This window comes from Dryobates pubescens, chromosome 1, assembly GCF_014839835.1.
Source record: "Dryobates pubescens isolate bDryPub1 chromosome 1, bDryPub1.pri, whole genome shotgun sequence".
Taxonomy (NCBI): domain Eukaryota; kingdom Metazoa; phylum Chordata; class Aves; order Piciformes; family Picidae; genus Dryobates; species Dryobates pubescens.
The window spans coordinates 60,088,200-60,111,310 of record NC_071612.1 but is presented as its reverse complement, the minus strand read 5'-3'; the positions used below and the strand labels follow the sequence as shown (position 1 = coordinate 60,111,310).

The following is a 23,111-nucleotide window of genomic DNA, read 5'->3' as shown; positions in this document are numbered from 1 at the left end:
AGCAGTAAGTATACCTAGGGTTGTTACTGACAAAAATCAACTACTTCTAGAGCAAAGCCACTAGCTACGCTGCTGCCTACACAAATAGATGCCAGCTATTGCTCGGAACGCATGCGTGGGGAAGCACTATGGAGCCCTCCGGCCGCAGCTCTGCGCTAACAAACTGCAGTGTTCAGGAAACAATGCCCGTGTTCCGTACAGGATGCAGTCCAGTTGCAAGCACTAAGCACCTGAAATCTACGAGAGAAAGACCTATAACCTGTATGAGACTTCCCCTTCTAAGCTGTTTTGCTTTAAGGAAAAAAAAAAAACAAACCAAAACCAAAAATAAAACCTCAAACTGATAGAAATGTCATCCTTAAACCCTTTTTTTCAGCAGTTTGCCCTCAAAATGTTCGCGTCTTCCGGAAAGCTGCTACGCAACTTCAGTCCTCCTCCAATAGTGCAAATCACACATGACAGTTCTTTTCAAGTATATACATACAAAAGTACTTCACAGAGGGAAAAGGAACACAAAAAAACAACCAACCAACCCCAAAGCAATGGAAGCAAACCAGACAAATTCTAGTCTCGAGAAGCTAATGGAAGCAAGGAGCGTTTGGGTCAACCAACTATGCGTGATGGCTTTTGTGGGTTAGCGCGCGGTACGCTCGGGAGGGGCAGCGGATTTGCAGCGGAGGTTTCTTTGGTAACTGAGGCAGGAAAAAGGATGCTACATCGTATGGATCGTTATGAAATAGTTCCTGCTATCGTCTCGAAGGGCACCCTTTGACAAAAGGAAAAGTGAGTACATGAACCCAGGTGTCGAAAACTAATCTCCCTCCCCCAACACTATTGTCAGCACTGTTCCAAGCTCAGTCAAACCATGCAGATTCACGAGGCAAGGGTCCTCTCCTCAGGAGACCACGGAGGGCGAGTGATTATGATTGACCATGTGAGAGGAGGGGGAAGACTGGCCCCGCCGTGAGGCAGACTCTGGACTGCTGGAGACGCCGTCCTTGGCAGCTTTGATCTGAAGCCAGGTATCCCCAAGTGCTTTGGCAAAGTGGTCATCCACTGACCCCGTGATGGACACGGAGTTTGCCACTGGCTCAGGCTCCTTGTAGTTCTTGCCCAGGCTTCGGCGGAAGTGCTCTTCCACCACCGGGTCACAAGCGGTGGTAGCTAGACAGAGAAGAAGGCAGAGCAGTGTTACCTCTTACCCTGCAGTACCACTGGGCTCATAATCCCCCCATTTTCTCCCCTTTCCCATCATCTCAGCATAAAAGATGTGGCCGCCTCCTTCCTGGAGGTGTTCAAGGCTAGGCTGGATGAGGCCTTGAGCAACCAAATCTAGTTGAGATTTACCATGGTAAGTAGGTTGGAGTAGATGATCACTAAGGTCCCTTCTAACCCACTTTACATCACAACAGAACTGCTCTGAAGGGGCTGGGGAGGAAGATGGAAGGAGTTAAAATTAAGATAGTAATAAATGGAGTTAAATATTCTTTGCATTCTGTGACCTGCAACAGGTAAGCATTTAACATAGAATTGTGATTCCCCCAGGATAGTAGCAGCCACGGCTCTGATTCCATGGAAACCCTCTCCCAAAACAATCACAGACAACTTATATTTAGGCTTTAAAAGAATTAAAGTTGAGAACAGTTCTTCAAACCAGCTTCCAAGCCTGCAGATACCAGCAGATGTGAGGAGACTTTAATCTAAAAGCTGACTTCAGGGACTCAGCTTACTTTACATACTTCAGTCATCATCTCTCCACTAGGTACTACAAGTACTAGACTATTGTAGTACTGTAAGACAGATATAATCCTCTTGCAATACTATTACAAGAGATCAAAGAACCTTAAAAGGCAGGGTTTGAATAATAACAACAACAATTTCCTCAGACTAAATAGGATCAATCAAGCCAATCTGCAAATACCGTAACACAAACATGAGTGCCGTGCACAAAGATCTCTTAGAGACAGGAGAGAAGTCTTTACACAAACCATGCACTGCTCTTCCAAAGCCTGTGTGAACAGAGCTGGGCATTCACTGGAACAGCTCTCCTCAGGCAAGAAACAAGCTCTCTAGAAAACTTCTAACACCTTGGATCCCTATCTACTGGTGTCTCTTAAGTCCTCCTTCAGCTTCTAGTTCTTAACACAGTGATGTTCTCTTTTTAAAGTCACAATTATTATTATTCCTCTAGCATGGCCTTTTGGGTTCTTCCCTCCATCACAGTGGTACTGGTACACTGCCATGCCCTTTGGTTAAGTGGCATTTGTCAAAACTGTGCACCAGCAGTTCTGAGTTGAAAGGGCTGTGTTAAATTTGGAGGCTCCTCAAAGGAAAAGCAAAAGTCTCCCCCCAGTTCTCAGTGGTGCTTTTTGTTCTGGCATGGGCAGAAAGGCTGGGGAGAGGACCTGTGCTAGCCTGGCTCTGGGCAGAAAGGCTGGGGAGAGGACCTGTGCTAGCCTGGCTCTGGGCAGAAAGGAGACACGGAGCTGTCTGTTGTTTCACCTCCTGTTAATGCACCAGAGCGCCCCTGCTCAGGTTAGTGAGACCAGCTTGTTCTCCTCTAACTCTGGCCAGGCAGCTAGGAGTGTGGAGATGTCACTTACTGCTGGAGGGTCTTCTGTAGGCAGGCACGGCAGAGCCACAGCCGCTGTGGGCAATGGGGCAGTGGGAGAGGTTACAGTTCCGGGTGCTGGCAGAAGCACAGGTGATGACAGATGGACGGTTCTGACAGGACAGAGAAACACAAACTGTCACTCACGGGGGCCAGCAGCCAGAGCCACATTGCAGCACTCCACTGCCTAATCACTTGAGCTGTACAAACACTGAGCCCAATGCCAGCAGTGAAGTAACCCATCAAGTGTCCAGATCAATAACCCCCTTAAACCCCAAACCTTGTCTGATTAATAAACCCCACGCTGCATGCCCCTCACAGCTCCGAGCTGTCAGTGGCAAGCAGTCACACAGAGGGAGGGCAGTATCAAAACAAATCATTAAAAGCATTACAGTGATTTTACAGTGACTGGTTCCACTTCACAGACATTACATATGCACAACTGAACGTCAACACATTCCATTCGATGGCCACATCCCCTCCTGGTCCCAGGGCTCTGCAGGGCTTTTTGGATTGTACAGGTACTTGTTGCCTATGTCCAGTTTTAACATTATCACTTTTCATACAGAAGTGAAGTGAGGCTTTCCTCGCCTAATTCAGCCACAAAATCATAAGCCCCAAAAGATGTAAAACAAACACAAAGAGCTCCTGAGCCAGGCCTGACCACAAGAACTCTCCTGTGGGAGCTAATCTGCCTTTCCAGCATCGTTTACTAACCATTATCATTTTTCATTCTTAACACAGGCAAATCCCCAAACCTCCACTCATAATCTCAGTTCTACAACGTACCAAGTGTGAACAGTAAATGCTCTTCCTGAAGCTGTTTGCTATGTAAATGTCACACGGAAACAAGGCCTTGGGAATAGACAAGTCCCAGTTTCTCCAGGTGACTGCAGGGCAAACACACCAGTATGGGAGTGCTTTGGCTTTGCATCTTTGGGGTTGTTTATGATGCAAGGAGCCCATTTTACTATACTCAATGGAAGTTAATGGTCAAGTCTCCAAAACATGACCAGAGCCGTTGCAATCAACAAGAACTTCAATTTCCTGTCTGTTTCACAGCTCTCTGCAGCATGCCCAGGACAGTCAGCACACCAGAGAGTCACTGAGGCAGGAAGGAGTTCGCATCATTCAGTGGCCTTTTGGTCTAGACAAAGCAAGGGCACAGGAACATTGATGCAAGCTTTTGAGATGTGTGTTATGTGCTTCTCTCTTCAGAAGAGTATTTCAGATACAGGACACAGACCAGCACGTCTGTAAAATGCGCATACCAACACCATGAAGGGTGTGAGATGCAGGAGAAGACATCTTAGGGAATCCCTGGCATGGTTCTGTGCATGTGGGTGCATGGAGCAGACTAGCCACATTTGTATGGAAATACAGAGAGAAGCTGAAAGTGCAGGAACAGCAGCTGCAGCAGCTCAGTGGCCCTGTGCTGCTCAAAGTAACAGGGTAGGTTTTCCCCCACCTCGGTTAGAAGCAGAGTAAGACTGAATCCTATTCAAGATGTGACAGTTAATAAGTCACCCAACAGAACAACTCATGACAGAATCATTTTGCCTGGAAAAGAGCTTTAAGATTGAGTCCAACCAGTATCTAACTCTAGCAAGTCTGGTGCTTAGACTCAGGTGAGGGTTTCTTAGTTTCAACACCCTTTTTCTTGTGTATGATTTCTGCTCTGTGCTCTTAACTCAACATCTTCTTTTCCCAAGAAAACAGACTGCAGTCTGGCTCAAAATGTCAAAGATAACAAAGGAGGAGGAACCTGGCAATAGGCAGCAGGAATGGTCCCAAGTCAAACAGGCCAGATAAGTGTCAGTGGTGCTGGCTGCAAGGCCGAGGCACAGTGGCAGCACTGTCAAAGGGCAGCGGTGTCGTCACTGGCAGCCTGTCCCTTCCTCCTCTGTCATCGCCGGGCACGGCAGCAAAGCAGAGCTCTTCTGCACAGAACAATAACCCCCATCTGCCTGCCAAGTGATGCAAGAGAGCAGCAGCGCTGCTGCAAGGCCAGGCCCTCGGGCACAGCCAGGCCTAGGAGATTAGTGCGTGCGTGTCACCAGCCGCCATGAAAACCCACACAGCTCCAGGCACAAGGAGCTCCATAAACTGCACATAAAAAGTCCCAGCCTCTGAGAGATCACCTGCTCCAAGTGTTCACCCTCTGCAGGGCACCACAGCAGAGACGTGCAGTTCAGTGTCTCAACACTGCAGCTGATACAAGAAACCTGCACAGGAATGGCTCCTCTGCAGCAGCTTGGAAGGAAAACAAATGCCAGATACAAGATGGGTGGCCAAAACCAGAACAACAAAAATACTCTAGCATATGGAAACAAACTTTGCTGCAGGAAAAGCCATCAGACAGTGGCACAATGCTGCTCTGACCAACACAATGAATGCTTTTGGCTGGCTGAAACAATCATGGCCATCCCAACTTCTTTCACCTGGAAAATTCAGTGCAGACTGCCCCTTTATGCTGGCACCTCTCCTTCAGCAGTGGTGGCAGGGGAGGGCAGCATGCACCATCTTCGAGGAGGAGCACAGAACATCCTCTTTACCTGCCTAGCAAGTCCTGGAGCTTTGTTCAGCCACGGGCTTTGCATCCCCAGTGAAAACACGTGCATCCATTTACAGGCTCAGCAAAGCATGGGGAGAAGCAGGAAGGCCAAGTGACAGAGACATTTAAACATCAACAGATCACTGGTGCTGAACACGATGAGCTGGGACATTCATCGTGCATTTTTCAGACACCCTTGGCCTGAAGAACAGTGTCACCTACCTACTGCAACTCCCAACACGTTCTGCTTATGCCTGAGGAGTCCTCACTGTGTCTACAGCAAGCATTCCTCCAACCACGCAGAGTTTCTCGTCAAGCCCCAGTCCAGTACCTGCTGCCGTTCCACAGAAGTCAGTGTAGGGGTGATGCCGACCGTGCGGGTTGCATCCGTGCTGTTTTTGGTCAGTGCTAGAGGTTGATCCATGGTCAGGCTGGGGATTGAGGTGTAGACATGATTGCCATGGAGGCTCATTGTTGGGGCAGCAGCCCTTTCGATTGGGCTGCGGCTCCTCTCCCGGTGCTCCTTCCGGTAATCTCCGTTGGCAGTCTTGTTTCTAACGCACAAAGACAGAGAGAGAGGTCAGGGACTTTCTGCTGCCACAAGTTGTAACTAGACCTTCAGTCCCTCTGAGAAGCACAAGGCAATGTGTTTGGCTTGGATTTGAGGAGGGTACAGAATCCCTCAGAGAAGCAGCTTTGTCTGTTCGGCCACCTCTCTGCAAAGATCAATGACTTACATTGCCAAGCTCTGGCAGCCAACACTTTTTTTCAGCCTAGAGCTGCACCCAGGTTGTCAGCTGACCATGCGTTGTTAAGACCAGCCACCTCCTCATTTAACACACCATTAATCCCACTCTGCCTTCTAACACCACAATATTCTCTAGTCAATGCTGAAGTCCAAGAAAAGGTTTGTTTCACTCAGAAGACAAAGTTGATACCAGTGGAATGCAGGGAGCATCAAAGCAGGAAGCAAGAGTCCTCACACAAAAAACTAAGGAAAGGCAAATTCCGCTGCACTTACCTCAGAATCACCGAATTACAACTGCTTTTAAGGGTAATTTCAAACTAGTACAGAGCAGTAAATCTGGGTAGATGTCCTCAGGTCATTAGCCTGTCAGTCACTGCAATTCAAATTGAACTGATTTTGTACTTGGCCATGAGACATCCCCGTTTCCATACAGCAGTAGAGCTGGCAATAAAGGCAAAGCAGTGAGCCAGCAGAAAGTGTGTAAGGGGGTGAAACACAAGGCTGTTTCCCCCCTGCTTTTTAAAGCAGAGCAGAGCAAATTAATACACAAGAAGCAATCTGTAAAAAACTCTGATGAGTACTGGGCAAGGAGAGAAAAGGGACAGAGGGAAAAATTAAGACGTATGAAGAGTTTCACAACTGAAGGAAGGTACAACTCCAAGAAGCTACTGCCTGCTACAATATCTGAGAAGGCCTCTCCAAAAGGAAGGGTGAGGGGAAAAATACCACTCTAACAAGAGGGAAACAAGGGACTCCAAAGCTTACCAACAAAAATGCTATAGGAAAATGTTGCAGGATTATATAAACTAAATACTTTGTTTTCCCTAATGCTTGCTTGGTGTTACCCATTAGTTAAAACCAGAAAGATTACCCTAAGCTGATTTCTCCATGTCATGGTGAATCAAAGCAGCACTGGTGTACACACATCCTCCAACTCCACACCACTGTTCACACACACACATGCGCCATTTCATGGGCTCTTTTTGGTTCTTTGTAACTGAAAATCCACTGGCCTGGTCTGCTACAGCCCTAGTTCTTGTACTAGGAGAGAGACACAAAGCCATCGTTCCCTGCTTCTTCATGCCACTCCTGAGTTATCTCTCTGTCCAACAACCTCTTTTTCTCTGGGATGCTTTCTTCAAACAAAAACTGTTCTAGACCTTTGTTGTTCTTTTGGGCCCTCTCACAGGGCTAGAAAAGCTGTGAGCTTTCTTTAGATGAGGTCCAGATCTCTGCTGTATCCAGGGACAGGACCTTTGCTATCTTACCACAAGACCAGCACTACAGTTCAGATTGCTCAAGAGCCACTGGGTTGTACAGAAATCTGCTCTTGCTGCCTGAATCAAAACTCAGCTCATTTACCCTGGTACAAGTTAGGGTTAACGTGATACCAGGCAACCAGCAACTTGAGAAGCTCTGGACCCAGCTCAGTCTCTCTGCCAAATTCCCCTGACAGGTTTAGGAGGGAACAGCCAACAGACTAACAACGCAATTTGTACCGTTTGGAGCCCTCTGCTCCCCACCCCCTCCCCACCCCCCCACCCCCGCCTATCACTTGTCCCTTTTAACTAATTACTAATTAGCAGCTGCAGATTAGCAGAATCGACCATAAAATCTAACCTTTTCACAGCTGCTGCTCAAGATGTTCTCTGAGAATCTTGAGCCATTCTTTGCAGGCCAGATCTGTGCCCCCAGCACACGGCCCACCAGGAAACACGCTCTGGCAGGGCTGCCTTGCCAGCTTGGGTGGTGTCACACTTCATGAGCCTGATCTGCAGCAGCAGCCTTCAGAGGAAAGTTTGGAATTGCATTGCTCTGAGCTAATGACTGATGCAAATGTGACTTAGCAGCAGCACAACAGGCTCTAAAGTACAGTAGCCCCATCTTGAATTACAGCTACCGAGCAGAGCAGACTCATCCTCCTGCAGCCCTCTGCAGCCAGCACGTTGCTCCACCACCAGCAGGGCTCTGCGGGCTGTTGCTGTACCTGGACACCAGCCATCAGCCAGCCTGGGAAACAGCAACCTGAAAGGGCATGGAGAAAGTCATTGTGCGAGGGAGAAAGGCAATGCCGTGTGGGGACGGCTCCTGCTCCTTGCTGCAATGCAGTATCTTTGGTGGCGCCCAGCCAGCATCTTACTTTGCAACTACATATTAGCTGGTCTGCTCCAACTGAGACAACCATTTGGAGGCTGCAAAGCCACACAGAGCTCCAGGAGGGTCCTGCTTTGCACTGCCTTGGAGGAAAACAAAATCGTCCCTCTTCAGAACGAGCGTGTTTTGTTTTAATAAGCACAAGCTGGTTTGCAAAGGAAAGGCTTTTTTCCTCCACCAAAAGTACTCAAAATGAAACAAAAATCAATAATTTAGCTACACCAGTTGCTTGGGTTTGGTTTTTTTTTTTCCTTAGAACTGGGATTTCAACAGTTTAGTGGTGGATTTACTGGGAAGGGGCAGGGCTCCCACATGACCAGTGATGTGCAAACCTGCAGAAACTTCCCAGCAGAGAAGATTTTCCATTTTACACAACAGCACCTATTTCACCCCTCCTCACTTTAAACAGAAAGTCACAGCCTTAAGTATTGGTGAACTGGTGGTTGTGCTGCCAAAACACCACCACCACCAACAACAAAACGCCTCTGCAAAAAACTGGAAGAAGGGGCTGGGAACTGGGCTCAGTCTGAAGCCAGGAAGCAGAGCAGTGGGCAGCCCTTCCCTAGAGATACCCCAAATCACTGAGCTCTCTTCAGCAATCTGGGCAGACCACACCCTGGCCCTTGCTGTAGGCAAATAATTCCCTCTTCTAAATTAGAACAACTCTTCCAGGCCGGGAACCGTTTATACTTCACTCTCCTCAATTCATCTCCCTTCAACTGTACAGTCTGTACAAAGAAAAAACCCAACCCAAACCAAGACAAACCCAAACCAACAAAACCTGAAGCTTCTCCTTCCACAGCAGGAATTGTGTTTCCTGAGCCCAGCTGAAAACTTTACAGCGCTGTGTAGAATAGCAACAGGATAGCTGTGCCCTTGTGGAAACACACCAGCACCTCTGAGCCCCTCCTGTTCCACTGGAAACAGCAAACCCTACAGCTGTCTGTAAAACAACTGGACATGAAGATACTCAGTTCCACAGGATTAAATAATTCCCACTTCAGACATGACTTTAAAAATCATTTGCTACTAGAAACTGAAAGTTTGTTACGTTTCCTTTAGATGATTATGTATGGAGAGAGGTCATTCTTGTGTTGATATTAGATGCTTTGTCTGAAGGAGCACTCAAATTGCATGTGTTTGAAGATAATTATATATCACCAAAGTCAATTAGCTTTAAAATTCCAGAGGCACTGAACCAGCAGAGAGACATCTCGTAGTTCAAACAGAAGGGCAGAAAATTACAAAGGAGGATTTCTGACCCTGTTTGAAAAATAACTTAAAAATATACACTACAAATAAATCCAGCTGTCCAAACAGCTACACCAATCCCCCAAGCTCCACTGTGTCTTCCAGATCAGCATGTGTAACTCTGGACTCCATCTTCGGTGGTGAAGATGCCACTGCAACCCCAGGGGCTTGCAAAGAGCCAGTTGGTACTGGTGGGACCCTGAGCAGGCATCGGGGCAGGGGGATGCTGTACCCATCACCCTGCCCTCCCTTCTAACAGGAGCATTGAAGCTACTGGGGCAGGTTTGTTTTAATGGAATCGTAGAGGATTCCAACCTTAAATTAATTTCTCCAGCACTTGAAAAACAGACATTGTTTTCCATGTTTCTCCCCAGTGAATCATAACCCAGGCTCCAGCACTTACCAAGCATCATGTGCTCAGATGGATGTCATACCAAAACCACACACATCCTGACTGCTCGCTCAGAGGCTGCTCCGCTTTGGGTCCAAAGAGCGGTTATTAATTGTTCCAGCCCTCCTCAGGAACCAGTTCAAAGGTAGCTAAAATGCATTGTTCTCAGCAACTCTGTTGCTGTCCACCCTTTAAGGGCGGCTGTTCTGTTCGCTGGCACTGAGCGGCAGTAATTCGCACTCATCCTGCAGGAACAGCCTAACTCTGCCAGCTGCTTGAGGAAAAGGGGAAAAAAGAGGCCCACCGAAGGGGACAGCTTTGCTTGCACTCACTTCCAGTATGCAGATCCTTGAGGAAGAGATGCCAGAACTATTACTGTACCTCCCAGTGTAGAAATCACAGACGGTTCACACTGCCTCTGGCAGACACAGAGCCCTAATGTGAAATGGTTGTGCTGCAGCAGTGTTTCACTCACAGAGAACAAGTATCCACTTACAGTGCTTTTAATTATCCTCTAAGATGGTTTTCTTTATACAAACACAACGCTTAAATCTTGCTTAAGAGAAAGCTCTCATTTGTGTGACCCAATTCAGATTTGATTTTAATATTTTCAGCATCCTTGTAACACTCATTTGCTAACGTCTTTTCCTGTCTTCCTTCCCAAACTCCTGAGGTCGGAAGGGACAGCTGCTTTTGTTGCAGACTACTCCAGGATTTATAATCCACTGATTTCAGATATCTTCTCCACATGATGGGGATCATTTCCTGCAGAAGAATCTCCTTGGATACACTGTGAGGTGGGAACACAAGAATTTAAGGTGGTATTTCAAAATACAAGGATACATATCTGGGGGCAGGGGGAATCCTAGGTGTTCCTTACTCTGAATCGTTTAAGCAATCTAAATTCACTAAAAACCCCAAACAAGGTGTGCAAGTATTAGCAGTTTGCTCTCTGACTGCCAGCCAGTCATCTGAAGCATTCATAACACACACAAAAAATACTGCAAACAGCCCAAGACACTCTTCAAACATCTACACTGAATGGCTGCCACCTAAACACAGAACCCTTCCTCCGTCCCAGTTTCTCTAGCTTTATGCTTCCCTGTTGAATAGCCTCTTCCTTTCAGGGTTTTGAGCCCACAAAGCTTTCAAGTAGAGAACCTGTGGGAGATGATTCTTTTTACAGGAATCCTGTCCACCCCAGAACCTGGGCAGGTGGTGTGGTTTCCTGAGAAAGATAGAAGAGGCCTTCCTTTTTTTGCACAGTACATTCCTCCCTGCAGGAAATCTTGTGGACCAGCTGAAGATGGTACATTCAGACCAAGGCACAGACAGAACTGGTGACTGATCTTCCACCAGCACCTCTCCCAAAGCCACGCTACAGGTGCTCTGCCTCCTGCTCTGCTCCTGGAGGGCTCTGGAGTCGCTGGTAACAGAGCAGTCCTTTAACCCCAGCCTTTAGCTGGGAAATCCTCTGCTTCTTCCCCCATTCCAGTTAACAAGCAAAGCAGCAGGTGGCCAAGCCTTCACTTTCTGCCTCAGGCTACAAACAACTCAGCAAAGGCACCCAGGATTTTAAGCACTGCTTCAAGGCTCCTCCAGCCATGAGTAATTCAATTCAGCTGAACTCTGCCCAGAAAAGGAGCTTTTGTTCTTTTGAATTTTTCACCTTGGGTGTCATGCCCAGTTTGGAGAAAGCAGCATCCTATTTACACAAGTTCTTTCAGAACCAGAAGGACAACTGCACCAACCGTACCTACTTCTCTCTGCCCTCTCCACTTCCACCAGAATTCTGCAGTTCCTTCCCTTAAATTCCGATTCACAACCCATGGAAGAGCCCTTGAGATGAGAAGTCAGAATCAAACCTTTGAAAACATGCTAACAAGAAATAAGCTAATCCTATCTATAAACAAACATCAGTCAGGCCTTCTGTATTTATCCTCCCCAAACCAAGATGTTTCAGAGATGAAGTCTCGGACCAGACAGTTCCTTGCAAATGTAATCAACCAGGAGAAGAGATTTCACAGAAAAAGAAACAGATGAATAGAAAGCTGTGAAATACATGAAGGAGTGTCCTGTTACTGCCTGCACCAAGCACAAATCTTCAGATGCTGAGGAGCTTCCCTTCCTGAAGGCTTCACAAGTATGAAGGAATGCAAGAGAACCGCATGATGTAAGACCTTATCCAAAAGCCAAAGCCACAGAACTGAAATCTAAAGCTAACGTACAGTAAAATCAATTAACACAATCTCAGACCCTGCTTGTTTTTCTCACAGGAATTTTTTTCTTCATGCTTGGCCATCTTTGCTCCAGCACTCCCAGGACTGTTTCAAAGGGTAGTGCTGGTTGCTTTATGATGACAAACATGAGCAAGGAAAGTGCTGGGGTGTACTACATGAAAAATTACGTCACCACTGCAACACACACACGTACACACGATCCAGGAATGACAGTGTTACCTCACTGCAACAGGTTCTGACTGCACATTACCTGTGAAAATCAAACCCTGTCACTCAGCTTGAAAGAAAGAAACATTTACCCCAGAACCCCTGCTCGCTCACCGAGTGCTCTGCTCTGCACGCAGAAGCCTGCTCATTCAACTCCAAGCCTCCTCCTTAGGTTCTCACCCTGTGGTACACCTGAGGGCTCATTTTAAAGCACCAGAATTTTCTGCAGAGTTTTTATTATGTGAGGCCATACCCCTGATGTAAACAACAAAATGTTTAACATATAATAAATATCTGGAAAAATTCTGCCACGGTAAGTGCCCTCATTAATTCTGCTGAGGTAACTGGAAGTATGAATTAGCCTGTTAGATAAAAATCACATAAATTAAAGAAAGTAAATCATTAACAGCTCAAGAAGTGGAGCCAGCACAATAGAAAGTGCTAGCATTTCAGTATTAGCCCACTAACAAGTGTCCAGCTACACCTGGACACTGCAGTAACAATGAACAGTCCCCCTAGGATTTCTGGAGCACAAGCATAAGCCCATTTCATCCTTTCAGACTCTTGTTTAACTGTATCTAGATGGAAACCAGCAGCTGGGTACAACTCCCACCAGCTCTGACTTTGTGTGGATTGAGGACAAAAAAACCCACTCGGCCTCCTGCCAACCACAGCAACCAAAGAGCAGAGACCTGCTGCTCCTCCAACCTGCAGCACAGCATCACTGTCCTCCCTGCTGTATCTGCCTGTCAGGGACAGCACATTTCTTGGAAAGCAAAAGGAACCAAACCTTTAAGATTTATCTGACTCAGGCACTTCCCCATCACTGTCTCCAGAGAGATGCCTTTGAACCCACACAACATACTAGAAAAACCATCTAAGTGAAGAACTGTTTCTGCCAACTGTGAAGCCCAACAGACACAAGATGTGCACGTCTCAGGAGCTGAAGAAGGTTCTGCAGAGGATGAGATCTGCCTTTAGGAGATGCTGCTACTACAGTTAGATGCACACCAGAAACTCAATCCTTTGGCTGGTTCAGAAGTAAACTATACAGAAGTCAACACAGTATCTAGGTGCTTGAAGGCACTACAGTCATGTTCTGGGAAAGTCAAATGAACCTGGTGAAACAGAGTGAAGCCTGCCAACGTTCACATCTGGAGAGCAAGTCAGGCTACTGCATATATCAGGAGGAACAGAACATGATCTAGAAAGACAAGTTACTGGTGGAATGGAAAGGAAAAGGATCAGTGCAGAAGTCTGAGCTGTCTCAAGTCCACAAGGCACTTTGAATTGCTTGGAGGGGAAAAGCATCCAGCAAAGCAAATGCTAAAAGATGAGGTTAAAGGGCCACTCCAAACTTTCCCTAAAATTTGTAACAGGCAGGCAGGAAAATTTAACAGCATAAGGAAACAGCAAAGAGGCTTCCATGAACACAGCTAGATGATCAGAGGGGTCACTGGAAAGATATGGGTCAGCTCCACAATGATTAATTTGTACCCAACTGCAATGCCCACCCCAACACCTCTGGCCAAGATTTCCTCCTACGTTCCACCGATTGGGTCACATGCAGCGTTTCTAATTCAGCCATATTAGCATCCTTTTGAAGTAGAGCTTGGCACATGCAGCAAACCTTCAGTCACTGGAAAACACTCTAAAAGCTGTTTATGATCACACAGAGAAACTATGGGCCAGCATCAGGAGAAAGCTCACACATCAAATAGCCGCAGCAGTGGGTCACGTCTTAGCATCACTACATGAGCCACATACATGTGCACTCAACACTGCCAGGGTACAGCAGGCTGCTCTGCAGGCTCTGGGAAAGCTTGCTGCTGGTGAAACTCAGTGCTGAAACTGCTAGAGGAGATTAAAAATGGCTGTTACGTTGCCTTACAGCATTTTCTGGGTCATGCCTTACACTGTTTTCTACTGGAAAGAACACTTTCCTCCACTGATCAATGACTGTCATGCAGACTAAGTGTGAGCCCCAAACTCTCCAAAGTTGATGGGATTTTATTTAGTTCACAGGATCAGGGGATGTTAGGGGTTGGAAGGGACCTCTGGAGGTCATCGAGTCCCACCCCCCTGGCCAGAGCAGGGGCCCAGAGCCCCAGGTCTCTCAGCCTTTCCTCATAAGGAAAGTTGAATCACCTAAAAGCCTGCATCGGGCAGATTCTTACGGTAGAGGAGCAGATGAATATTTTTTTCCCCCTCCAAACAGATGTTGCAGGAAGTAAAAGATACCAGAGCAAGTTTATTTAGTAGAAGCTTGAACAACACAAACCAGTCTCTGAAAATAAGGTCACAGTGTTGGAGTTAACCATGTCAAACTGTCAAGAGATGGGATTGTAGAGCTTTCTTTTCCAGCTACAACTGTTCTTATGTGAAAGAGGGAAAAGGGCCTGGATCACTGAAGCTTACAAATCACAGTCTCCATGCACCAGATGCACACTGTAACCTTGGCTGAGGTGAAGCAGGAAAAGCTGAAAAAGTACATTAATTCACTTTCAGGCAGAAATATTAACAATTCTCAACCCCCCCCACACATCCCCCCCAGGGCTTCAGGCCTTTAGACTGAGAATGGTGTTTAAATAACCGGTTTTAAGACTTGAGGCTTGTTTCTTTCACAGGCTGTTTTATAAAAGGAATAAACTTTTCATTAAGAGTTTATTGAAGCTGTTTGTAATTGCTAATAAAAATCTGAATTACTGAAACTTCTCGAAGCACTATAAATACAATCCCAGCTTTGTTTTATTTTGCACAGCTATTCCTACCAATATAGTAAAATTAATTCTTTTCAAAAGCTGATAGCCAGACTGACCACAGCAGCAGCAAAGCCTCTGAAGGGTGCTTCTGCAGCTAAGGTGCCCAAGTTAACCATCCAGCTCCACAATCAACAGTACCCTCTCACAGCAACTTGTGATTTAAGGGAGACATCAGTCAGAAAAGGAAGTCACAGGCAAAAAATGTTTGGGCTTTCTGCTCTCCCCCCATCCCCCCTCCCCCTTTTTTATTAAAGGAGTGATTTATGAACATTAACAGCTATTAGTTAAAAATGTGACAAAGAGTCATGAAGCATCATGCCTCAGCATTCAGATAGCAAGGAGTCGGCCATGTCCGTACAGCTCACATAGGCTACGAACAACTTTGACAGACTAAGACTTCAAAGGCAGGACCGCGACAGGAACGCAGGAATCGACCTTAACTCGACTGGAATGTGCGGCGACTCCGTTATTGACAGCAACTGCACATCTGCCCCACATTAAAGGGAACATGAAATAGTAATTAGAGTGTGCTGAGACTTCTCCCCAGATGTTTTGGAAACTTTTTCTCATGGCCCTGCAAGCTGGTCCCACCCCCTTTCTCCCCCTCTGGTTAGGCAGGGAGCGCTGGAGTCGGTGCGGTGAGCGGAGCCCCAGCTGCCACGCAGAGGGAGCCTGCAGGTACGAGGAGGCAGCACGGGAGCCCCGCTTGCCACAGCCGCATTCCGCCCTCTTTTAGGAGCAATGTTTACATTGTCAACGAGAAACGCTGGAGCTGCTGCGCGGCAGCGTGTGCTGACGGTGCTGGCCCAGCTATGCAAGAAATGTAGAGGCTTGCACCTGGCTTTCGGGACACGGGCATCTACCTCAGCCGACACCGAGCGGCCATACAGGGACAGGCGGAGCCCGGCGACATTTTCCACGGGGGGAAGTGGTCAAATAACTGAGGTCAAAACCTCCAGACTTCAATGGCGGCAAACTCCTTTCATTTCCCTCGCAGTTTCTTTCGTGCCAAATCCCCAAGGAGCGCCGCATTCCCTCCTCGCAGCCGCTGGGCAGCCGCGGGGCGGGGGCACACCCGGGACCCTTGCGCCCTCGCCGCCCCAGGCCTGAGCCGCCAGCGGGCTGGGAGGTTCGCGGTGACGGGCCCGGTACTGCCCTCGGGGTGAGCACGGCCCGGGCGCTGGACGGCGGCCGCGTCCCCCCCGAGCCCGGCCGGGGCCTCTCTGGTTGGGCTGAGGCAGAGCGCGGCCCCGCCGCCTCGTCACGATAAAAGTCTCCCGGCCCGGCGCCGGCCAGGCGGCTTCCAGCCACGGCTAGGCGGGAGGCGGCCCGGGCTGCTGAACGGTGGCAAGAGGAGACAGGAGCTCAATGAGCTCCCTCCCTACCAACCACGTTTTGGGAGTCAGCAGGGTGAAGGCTGGCAGTGCCGCACGCCCTCTTCCCCTCCATCTCACCATGCTGCCTGGGTACCCAAACGTGGGGAGAGAGGAGGACAACGCCGGACAAAACCTAGAGATGGCCACGGATGCTTAGAAGCAGCCAGAGGACGACTCCTCGCCTTTCAACACCAAGAAACACTGCCCGGGACTGCGAGTAAGCGCTCAGCAGTGTGGCAGGAATGAATTAAAGGCAGTTCCCTTGTCCTGCAGCATATTACAGCATGCGGGGAAATGAAAGGAGAGCCTCCAGTCCAGCACTCAGTCTGGGGAAAAAAAAATTAGTAATTTAACTAGAAATTAGTGTAACATTTCTTCCAAATCTTACCCTGACAGAGTCATTGTCTATAGCAACCGTGTCCATAACATTCCGACTCTCAAGAGCACAACTTTCTAGTAAATGGCACATCTGTCAAACTGCAGGAAACATCTGGGAAAACGGTTAAAGATGTGAGATGAAACCTTTGTTTCCATAAGGTTAGGATGTACATCTAGAATATGTTCAGTTCTTCCCCTTGCCTATTGGCTTAGCTATCAGACTTCGGTGTCGAATTTCACCCCCAGGTAGATACAGGGTAATTACCACAATCCCTTTAAGGGAAGCCATGAGGAGCCCCCCGGGGCAAAAAGCCAAGCCCTAGGCTGCTGAAGGGATTCGTGCTCTGCTCCTATGTGCACAGGCCTTGGGCAATTCCCTGCGTGGGTGCTGGCACCTCTGCATCAGAATGACACAGCTCTGAGCTTCACAGGGCAGCTCAGAGCCTCAACATCCCTGTGGAAGTTTGAATGCTCCTTTACAAAAGAAGGAAAATGAAAGTAGAAAACATTGTATCAAGCAGAGCTATGGAGCTAGCTGACAAAAACCAGTTTTGAAGTGGAGACACCTGAACTAACAGTGCCTGATTTTTCAAGTACTTAAAACATATACCCAAATTTTGATAGATCAGGTCCTTTGACCGAGGACTGATCAGCTATCAATTTAACCCCTGAAACTCTTCATTTCACATGTGCTTGCCTACACTCTCCTGAGCTCAAAGGCACTTGAGTACTCTCTGAAATATCCCTTGAATAAGAACTTCTGTAAAACTGCGTGTTAAATATTAACTCAGGTAATTAGCTCTTTCAAGTCCCCCTCTGAAGCTTCACTTTAATGTACATTCGTTGGAAACAATTTCAGTACCATTTTGTGGAGTGTGTGACCTCCACTGGTAAGAAAATTCATCCGACTGCTTTGCTCTACAGTCAGATAATGCACACAGGAAAAGAAAAAAATATATATATATATAAATTAGGAAAAGCAATTTGAAAGTGCTCTGCAATCCCTTTGTCCACTGTAAGCAACAAGAGCCACACTGGAGCAGTTCCACTGGCAGTACAGAGGATTTCAGCTTCAGAAGGACCGCTTTGAAAACACCAGGTTAATCCTAAAATACTTCAAAGGCACATTTGAGCCAAGAGAGCCCAGTGAGGATGCCTGCAAGTGGATGAGAGGCGTTTTGGGTGTTCCGAGTTGTGTGTGTCGGGGTTTTTCCTTCAATTCCAATTTGTCACAATAAAATGACAACATAAATGTATTTCTTAATACCACATGAAGTTTGGAACCAAAACAGCAGCAGTTAGCAGCAAAGAACTCTTCTGAATGCTCCCACGCTATCTCTGCAACCTGGTTCTAAATCTTTTCAAGCCCTGCTTGGAGCTGGAGCCAGGCTCCACCACCACAAGGACCTGATTTTTTACAGAACATATCCACCATACGTTCTCAGCTGGGGTCAGGGAATGGTAAGGAGGAAGGTGATGAAGTCATCCTCCCACAGGGAGTGTCATTTAATTGAGTATTTCAGATCTTACTCAAAACTCCTTGCTCTGATCTACTACAAGTTGAAGAGACCATAGCTGACCCTGCTTTAAGGAGGACGTTGATAAAATGACCTGCAAAAGCCTGTTCTAACTTGAATTATTCAAATCCAAGTAACTTTCAGGATAGCTCAAGACAGATTTTGTCAAAGGAATGCCAGGGCAGATTCTGTTACAGCGTCACTGAAGTGAGCAAACTCCATGGGATACTCATTGTAAGAAATTCAGATATAGGGCAGCTTCCAAACTTTGAGAGCCTAGCTTGGCTTCACAGATCAGCTTTGCCATGATTCTTCACCATAACAGAAGAGAAGGCACAACCTAAAACTGGAACAGAAGTGTCTGGCTCTGTGATTTAATGTCCAAAACTAAACATCACCTTATGCCATACACATTAAAGTGCCTTACTCATGTGGGGACCTTTCTCTTATTGCATGGAAAAAAACAACTTGTTACATACACAAATCAAGATGATTACTCCTCAGGCATTTACTTAACAACTGCAGAGTTTTGCTGTGAGGTGACTTTCACATAGAAATTACTTCTCATTGCGATCCAAATGCCACCAAACCAAATGGGGATTGTGACAGAGACGGAGGGGAAATATTCCATTCACAAGCCTGCTGTCCCAAACTAAACCTGCTTTTAGCCTTATGTACTGGAGAAGCAAACAAAAATAGCAGTCCCTTCCAATACAGAAGTCACATACAATTTTACCAGCAGCACAGAATCTGAATCTTTTTGAAGATGCCAGTGGCAGCAATTCACTTTCACCTTAAAAAACAGCAATTTGCTCCCACAACTTGCTGGCCTACAAACTATTTGCCAAATTGCTACACCACAAGGATAAAGTAGTATCCATGGCTGTCCCTTGCCCAAAAGCAGTTAAAAGTTTCATTTTGCTGATTCCCACTAAGAGTCAGAGAAGCTAAAGCAGCCCAGAGCCATTTCTTTACAAAAGACATGGAAGTTTTGTGCTCCTTTACTGGTTGTCTTTGCTGCTGGCCCTCTCCCTGCTCAGAGGACTCTTACAGCGGAGCTGCTGCCTGCCAGGAACGGGCTGATGTCAGCTCCTGCAGCTCCTGCTCGGATAAGGAGCTCTTTGTGTTCAGCTGAACTGTGAAAATGAGAAAATGCCCCCAGCCTGACAAACAAGAAACCCACAGCACACAGGTCAGGCCTGAGACCTCTGCTTAAAGGTCCCACACGCCACAGCCACACTCCCCTTGCAGCACACTGCCCGGGGAGAGTTAATGTTACGCGAGACTCACCTGAAATGCTACATACACCTTGGAAAGGTAACAAAACTGCTTCATTTGGTAAGGCAGACTGGTACAGCTCTCCAGCCACTCTGCTCATACAGAAAGTGTTTGTAATTCTTACATAAATCAAATTCCTCTGTAAATCAAGGCGATTTTAGTGAAGTCATATGAAAACAAAGGCATGCTTCAACTTGAGGCTTAAGATAAGCCTCCTTGTCCTCCACAAAGAACCAGAGAAGAAAGTACGGTCCAAAAAGCACACTTTACTTCAGTGAGATTATACTTTAGCAAATGCATTTGAAGTAAAACATTTGAGGGGTGAAATGCAAATAAAGGAATTTCGTATTGCAGTGGGTAGGTTTTGATTTGGGGTGGAAGTATTTTCTTTTCCCCCAAGTGAGAGGCTTGTGGGTGTAACCTCTGTGACCACAAAAACACAGGAGCTGTATCAATAATGCCCAGTACTTTGCCACGAGGAAGGCAGTCTCACACACTGACTTAGAAAAGAAAAATAAAACCCCCAAAGTTCTGCAGTGTATTTTGCTACCCTAAAGCTGAGCTGGAGCCTTTGATAAATTGTTCTTTGCACAGGCATTCCATCACATATTTCAGAAACACAGCAGATTGCCAGAGCATTTGATTCACTCCACTCCAGAGACTGCACTCCAATGGCTGTGTTTTTCCATGACAAAAGTAAACATATCCAAGAACAGCTCAAAGACCTAATCAAAGTAGTTGCATCAGGGAGTTTAGACTCGAGCAGGGAACATCTGAAAGCACTGAATTTCCAAACACAAGGCTGGCACCACTGGATTTCTCTTTATGTATCCAAAACACTTAGCAAAGTGGCTCCATTCCCACTAAAGCACAGCGACTGAGATGCTGGGGTGCTGCTACCTAAGAGTTAACATCCAACTGCTAACAAAAGGTTTCCCCACTTACAATGAAACACAGCACACAATCCTTGGCCTCTTTAATTACATTTCCAACCACAATATGCTGGTGTTAAGAGGATGAATACACAGCTGCCTCGAAGTTCTACCAACGCCATCACAAAGACCCAAATGTCTGAACGAGAGCTGCTCACCCTTATAAAGACTTCACTCTTCCAGGCACTGACTTCCAAATGAAAAACACATCTGCCCATCTGGGCATTCGGGATCACTGAAGACATTCAGCCAGAGGAGTGCAGATTTCAACACTGAGGTGCAGCAAAGCTGTGCAGTCAGTAGCCCTGATGCCGACTGGGGCACATATGCCCAGTTCTTGCACCACCAACTCTTTTGTCCTGAGAAGTTCAAACAGACTCTAAACTTCATCTTTATACTCCAAATCACAACAATGTCTTTGCCAGCTCCAAAGATATCGTGCCACTGAGTCTCCACATTACCTTTCATGCCTCTCTATGAATCTGGTTTTCTAAATTCAGTGTTGTCCAGCTCACACTTCTAGAGCCCCCAAGTCACTACAATGTGACTGTCGTCATTATGTTCCACAAGACAGTTCCTTCCTTCCCCAAATCTCCTGTCTCATCTTTAGTGTGAGCCAATCAAGCTTCTACAACACACTTCCCATCTCCAAAACAAAATTCTCAGGGCACTCCTACAAAGTTTGAGTAATCCATTTCTATTGTTGAACCTCAACATCATGATCAGAAAAACAAGGGGGAAATATAAAGAACATTCAAAACCAGTAATTTCAGTGGTGGTGGAAGCAGAATAAAACTGTTCTGAAGTATATTGATATTTATCTATTTCAGACACAGCACAAGTTTGAGGTTTTGTAGCGTTCAGTTGGAAGCCTGTTTTCATTTGGCCAGATCACACCCACAAAGCACAGAAAATAAAGACCAAACCAAAACTACCTGAGATTACAATTCATCTGCAGTAGACAGATTAATTGAGACGAACTGCCTTCAGGTAAACACTGGGCAGACCAGCCAGTGCTCTTCAATACAACAAGATGCACATTTCACCTACACAAGCACAGAAAGAATCTATTGAGTGAAAACCTACCAGGCTGGATGAGCAAAACTATACCACAGTGGCACAGATCTGACAGCTTTAAAACACAGCTAGGGGATCACCTGAAATAACTGCCTGTGGCTTTTCGTGGTGACCCTTGGTTGCACGAGTCTGTCGGTTCAGACTTCATTATTTTTATGGCCTCCACTGTATAAAGTGTTATAATGCATGTAACTGCCAGCTGTGTTTTATTTTATCACTGGCAAATGAGTTTTCAAAAGATCCCACCACCTGTTCCCAACCCAGTGACATAACACCTCAAAAACGCAGTAATTCGATTCAGTTGTGTCACATATGCCTGCCAGAGAAACCCAGCAGATGCTTCTTTCCAACATCAGCACTCTCAGCCCCAAGGAAAGGCTATAAATAGTTAAGTTCTGAGGTGAAAGAACAAGGTGTGCTGTAAATGAGAAGTCTCCCTCTGCTTGTGAGCTTTTATTGTTTTGCATTACTTCAGTGCTGGATTCCTGATTTGTAGCAAATTCCAAGGCTGCAGACTACAGGCCCAGCCTCTGACTAACACTGGGGTGATTTATTTGAGGATAAATACCTCTGTCCGCATCTTATGACTGCACACAACAGTCCAGAGCAGCGTGGAATGCAAGGAACGCAGAGGCTGCCAGAGCTGAGGCAGCAGGGAAAGGCGCAGAGCGATCTGGACTGCTCAACTGCTCCGATCACTTCCTCCCGTCAAGAATGAACGGAATTCTCCAAGCCTCCGCTTCGTGCCAGCCAGGCTCGCGTTCCCAGGAATGGGAACACGGCAAGAATGGCATTTGGTGATTACCCAACAGATGCACCTCGCTCATCAACACCTTACCTGCGTGAAAAATGCCCCACCTGACTGTCAGAGCCGCCCTGCAATCCTTTCAGCAATGTTTAGCAACAACTGCTGCCTGCCCAGTTGTCAAGGCAGGCTGTGGAGCAGCTGGCTCACAATCCCCTGGCCTCACAAAAATGCAAAGCACTTTTGCTTCCCCTCCTCCTGCTTCCCCACCCCCAGCAGCACAGAGGCTCAGAATCAGGGGAAATGAAAGGAGCAGAGTACAAAGAACAAGTGAACAATCCTCGAGAAACTCCAAGGTGAATGCCTATGTTTTGCTATAAATAGCGAAGCTGGGCTAATTCCTGTTACTTCATGCTGTATGAAAACAAAAGAAAACAAGAAGCCACCCATCTAATCACATCAGCCTTTGTGCAGATCTCCCAGCCAAACTGGGACAAAGGCACAAAGTTTCAGGCACAGTTTGCTTTTAGCAGGCCCAGAGATGGAGAGGACAGCACTAGGCTCTAGGAAGCGGAGGTAACAAGAGCAGGGCACTTACAGATGCGGATTGAACATTCGACTCATTTTAGAAACATGGTCGTTTTCACAGTCCAGCTCCTCATCCCCTTGGTCCATGCTGAGCTTCCTCTTGTTGGGACTGATGGGAGGAGGGCCTGTTCGGTGGTTGGTGAGAGCAGAGGCCACGGGAAGAGACTGCATTCTGGGCTCCCCTCTTAGAGCTGCTTCACCTGCAGGAAGAAAGCAACGGAGAATGAACGTGGCAGGGAGAATAGAGGAAAAGTGGCATGCTCTGGGAGAACGTTCTTGCAGAAAAACTCCCCAGCCAGGTG

At 46.9% G+C, this 23,111-nt stretch overlaps 1 protein-coding gene across 2 annotated transcripts in view; it reads right to left on the bottom strand.

Moving 5' to 3' along the window:
* Positions 1–311: 311 nt before the first annotated feature.
* VGLL4 (vestigial like family member 4) overlaps positions 312–23,111 on the bottom strand; it is a 104,002-nt gene continuing 81,202 nt past the window's right edge. For both annotated transcript variants that reach the window (XM_054166662.1, XM_009905587.2), the window contains 4 exons: positions 22,820–23,009; positions 5,497–5,719; positions 2,604–2,724; positions 312–1,164 (listed from right to left, as the gene is read on the bottom strand). In XM_054166662.1, coding sequence (XP_054022637.1) covers positions 896–1,164; positions 2,604–2,724; positions 5,497–5,719; positions 22,820–23,009 — 803 coding nt within the window. In that variant the 3' untranslated portion in view covers positions 312–895. The remainder of the gene's footprint in view (positions 1,165–2,603; positions 2,725–5,496; positions 5,720–22,819; positions 23,010–23,111) is intronic.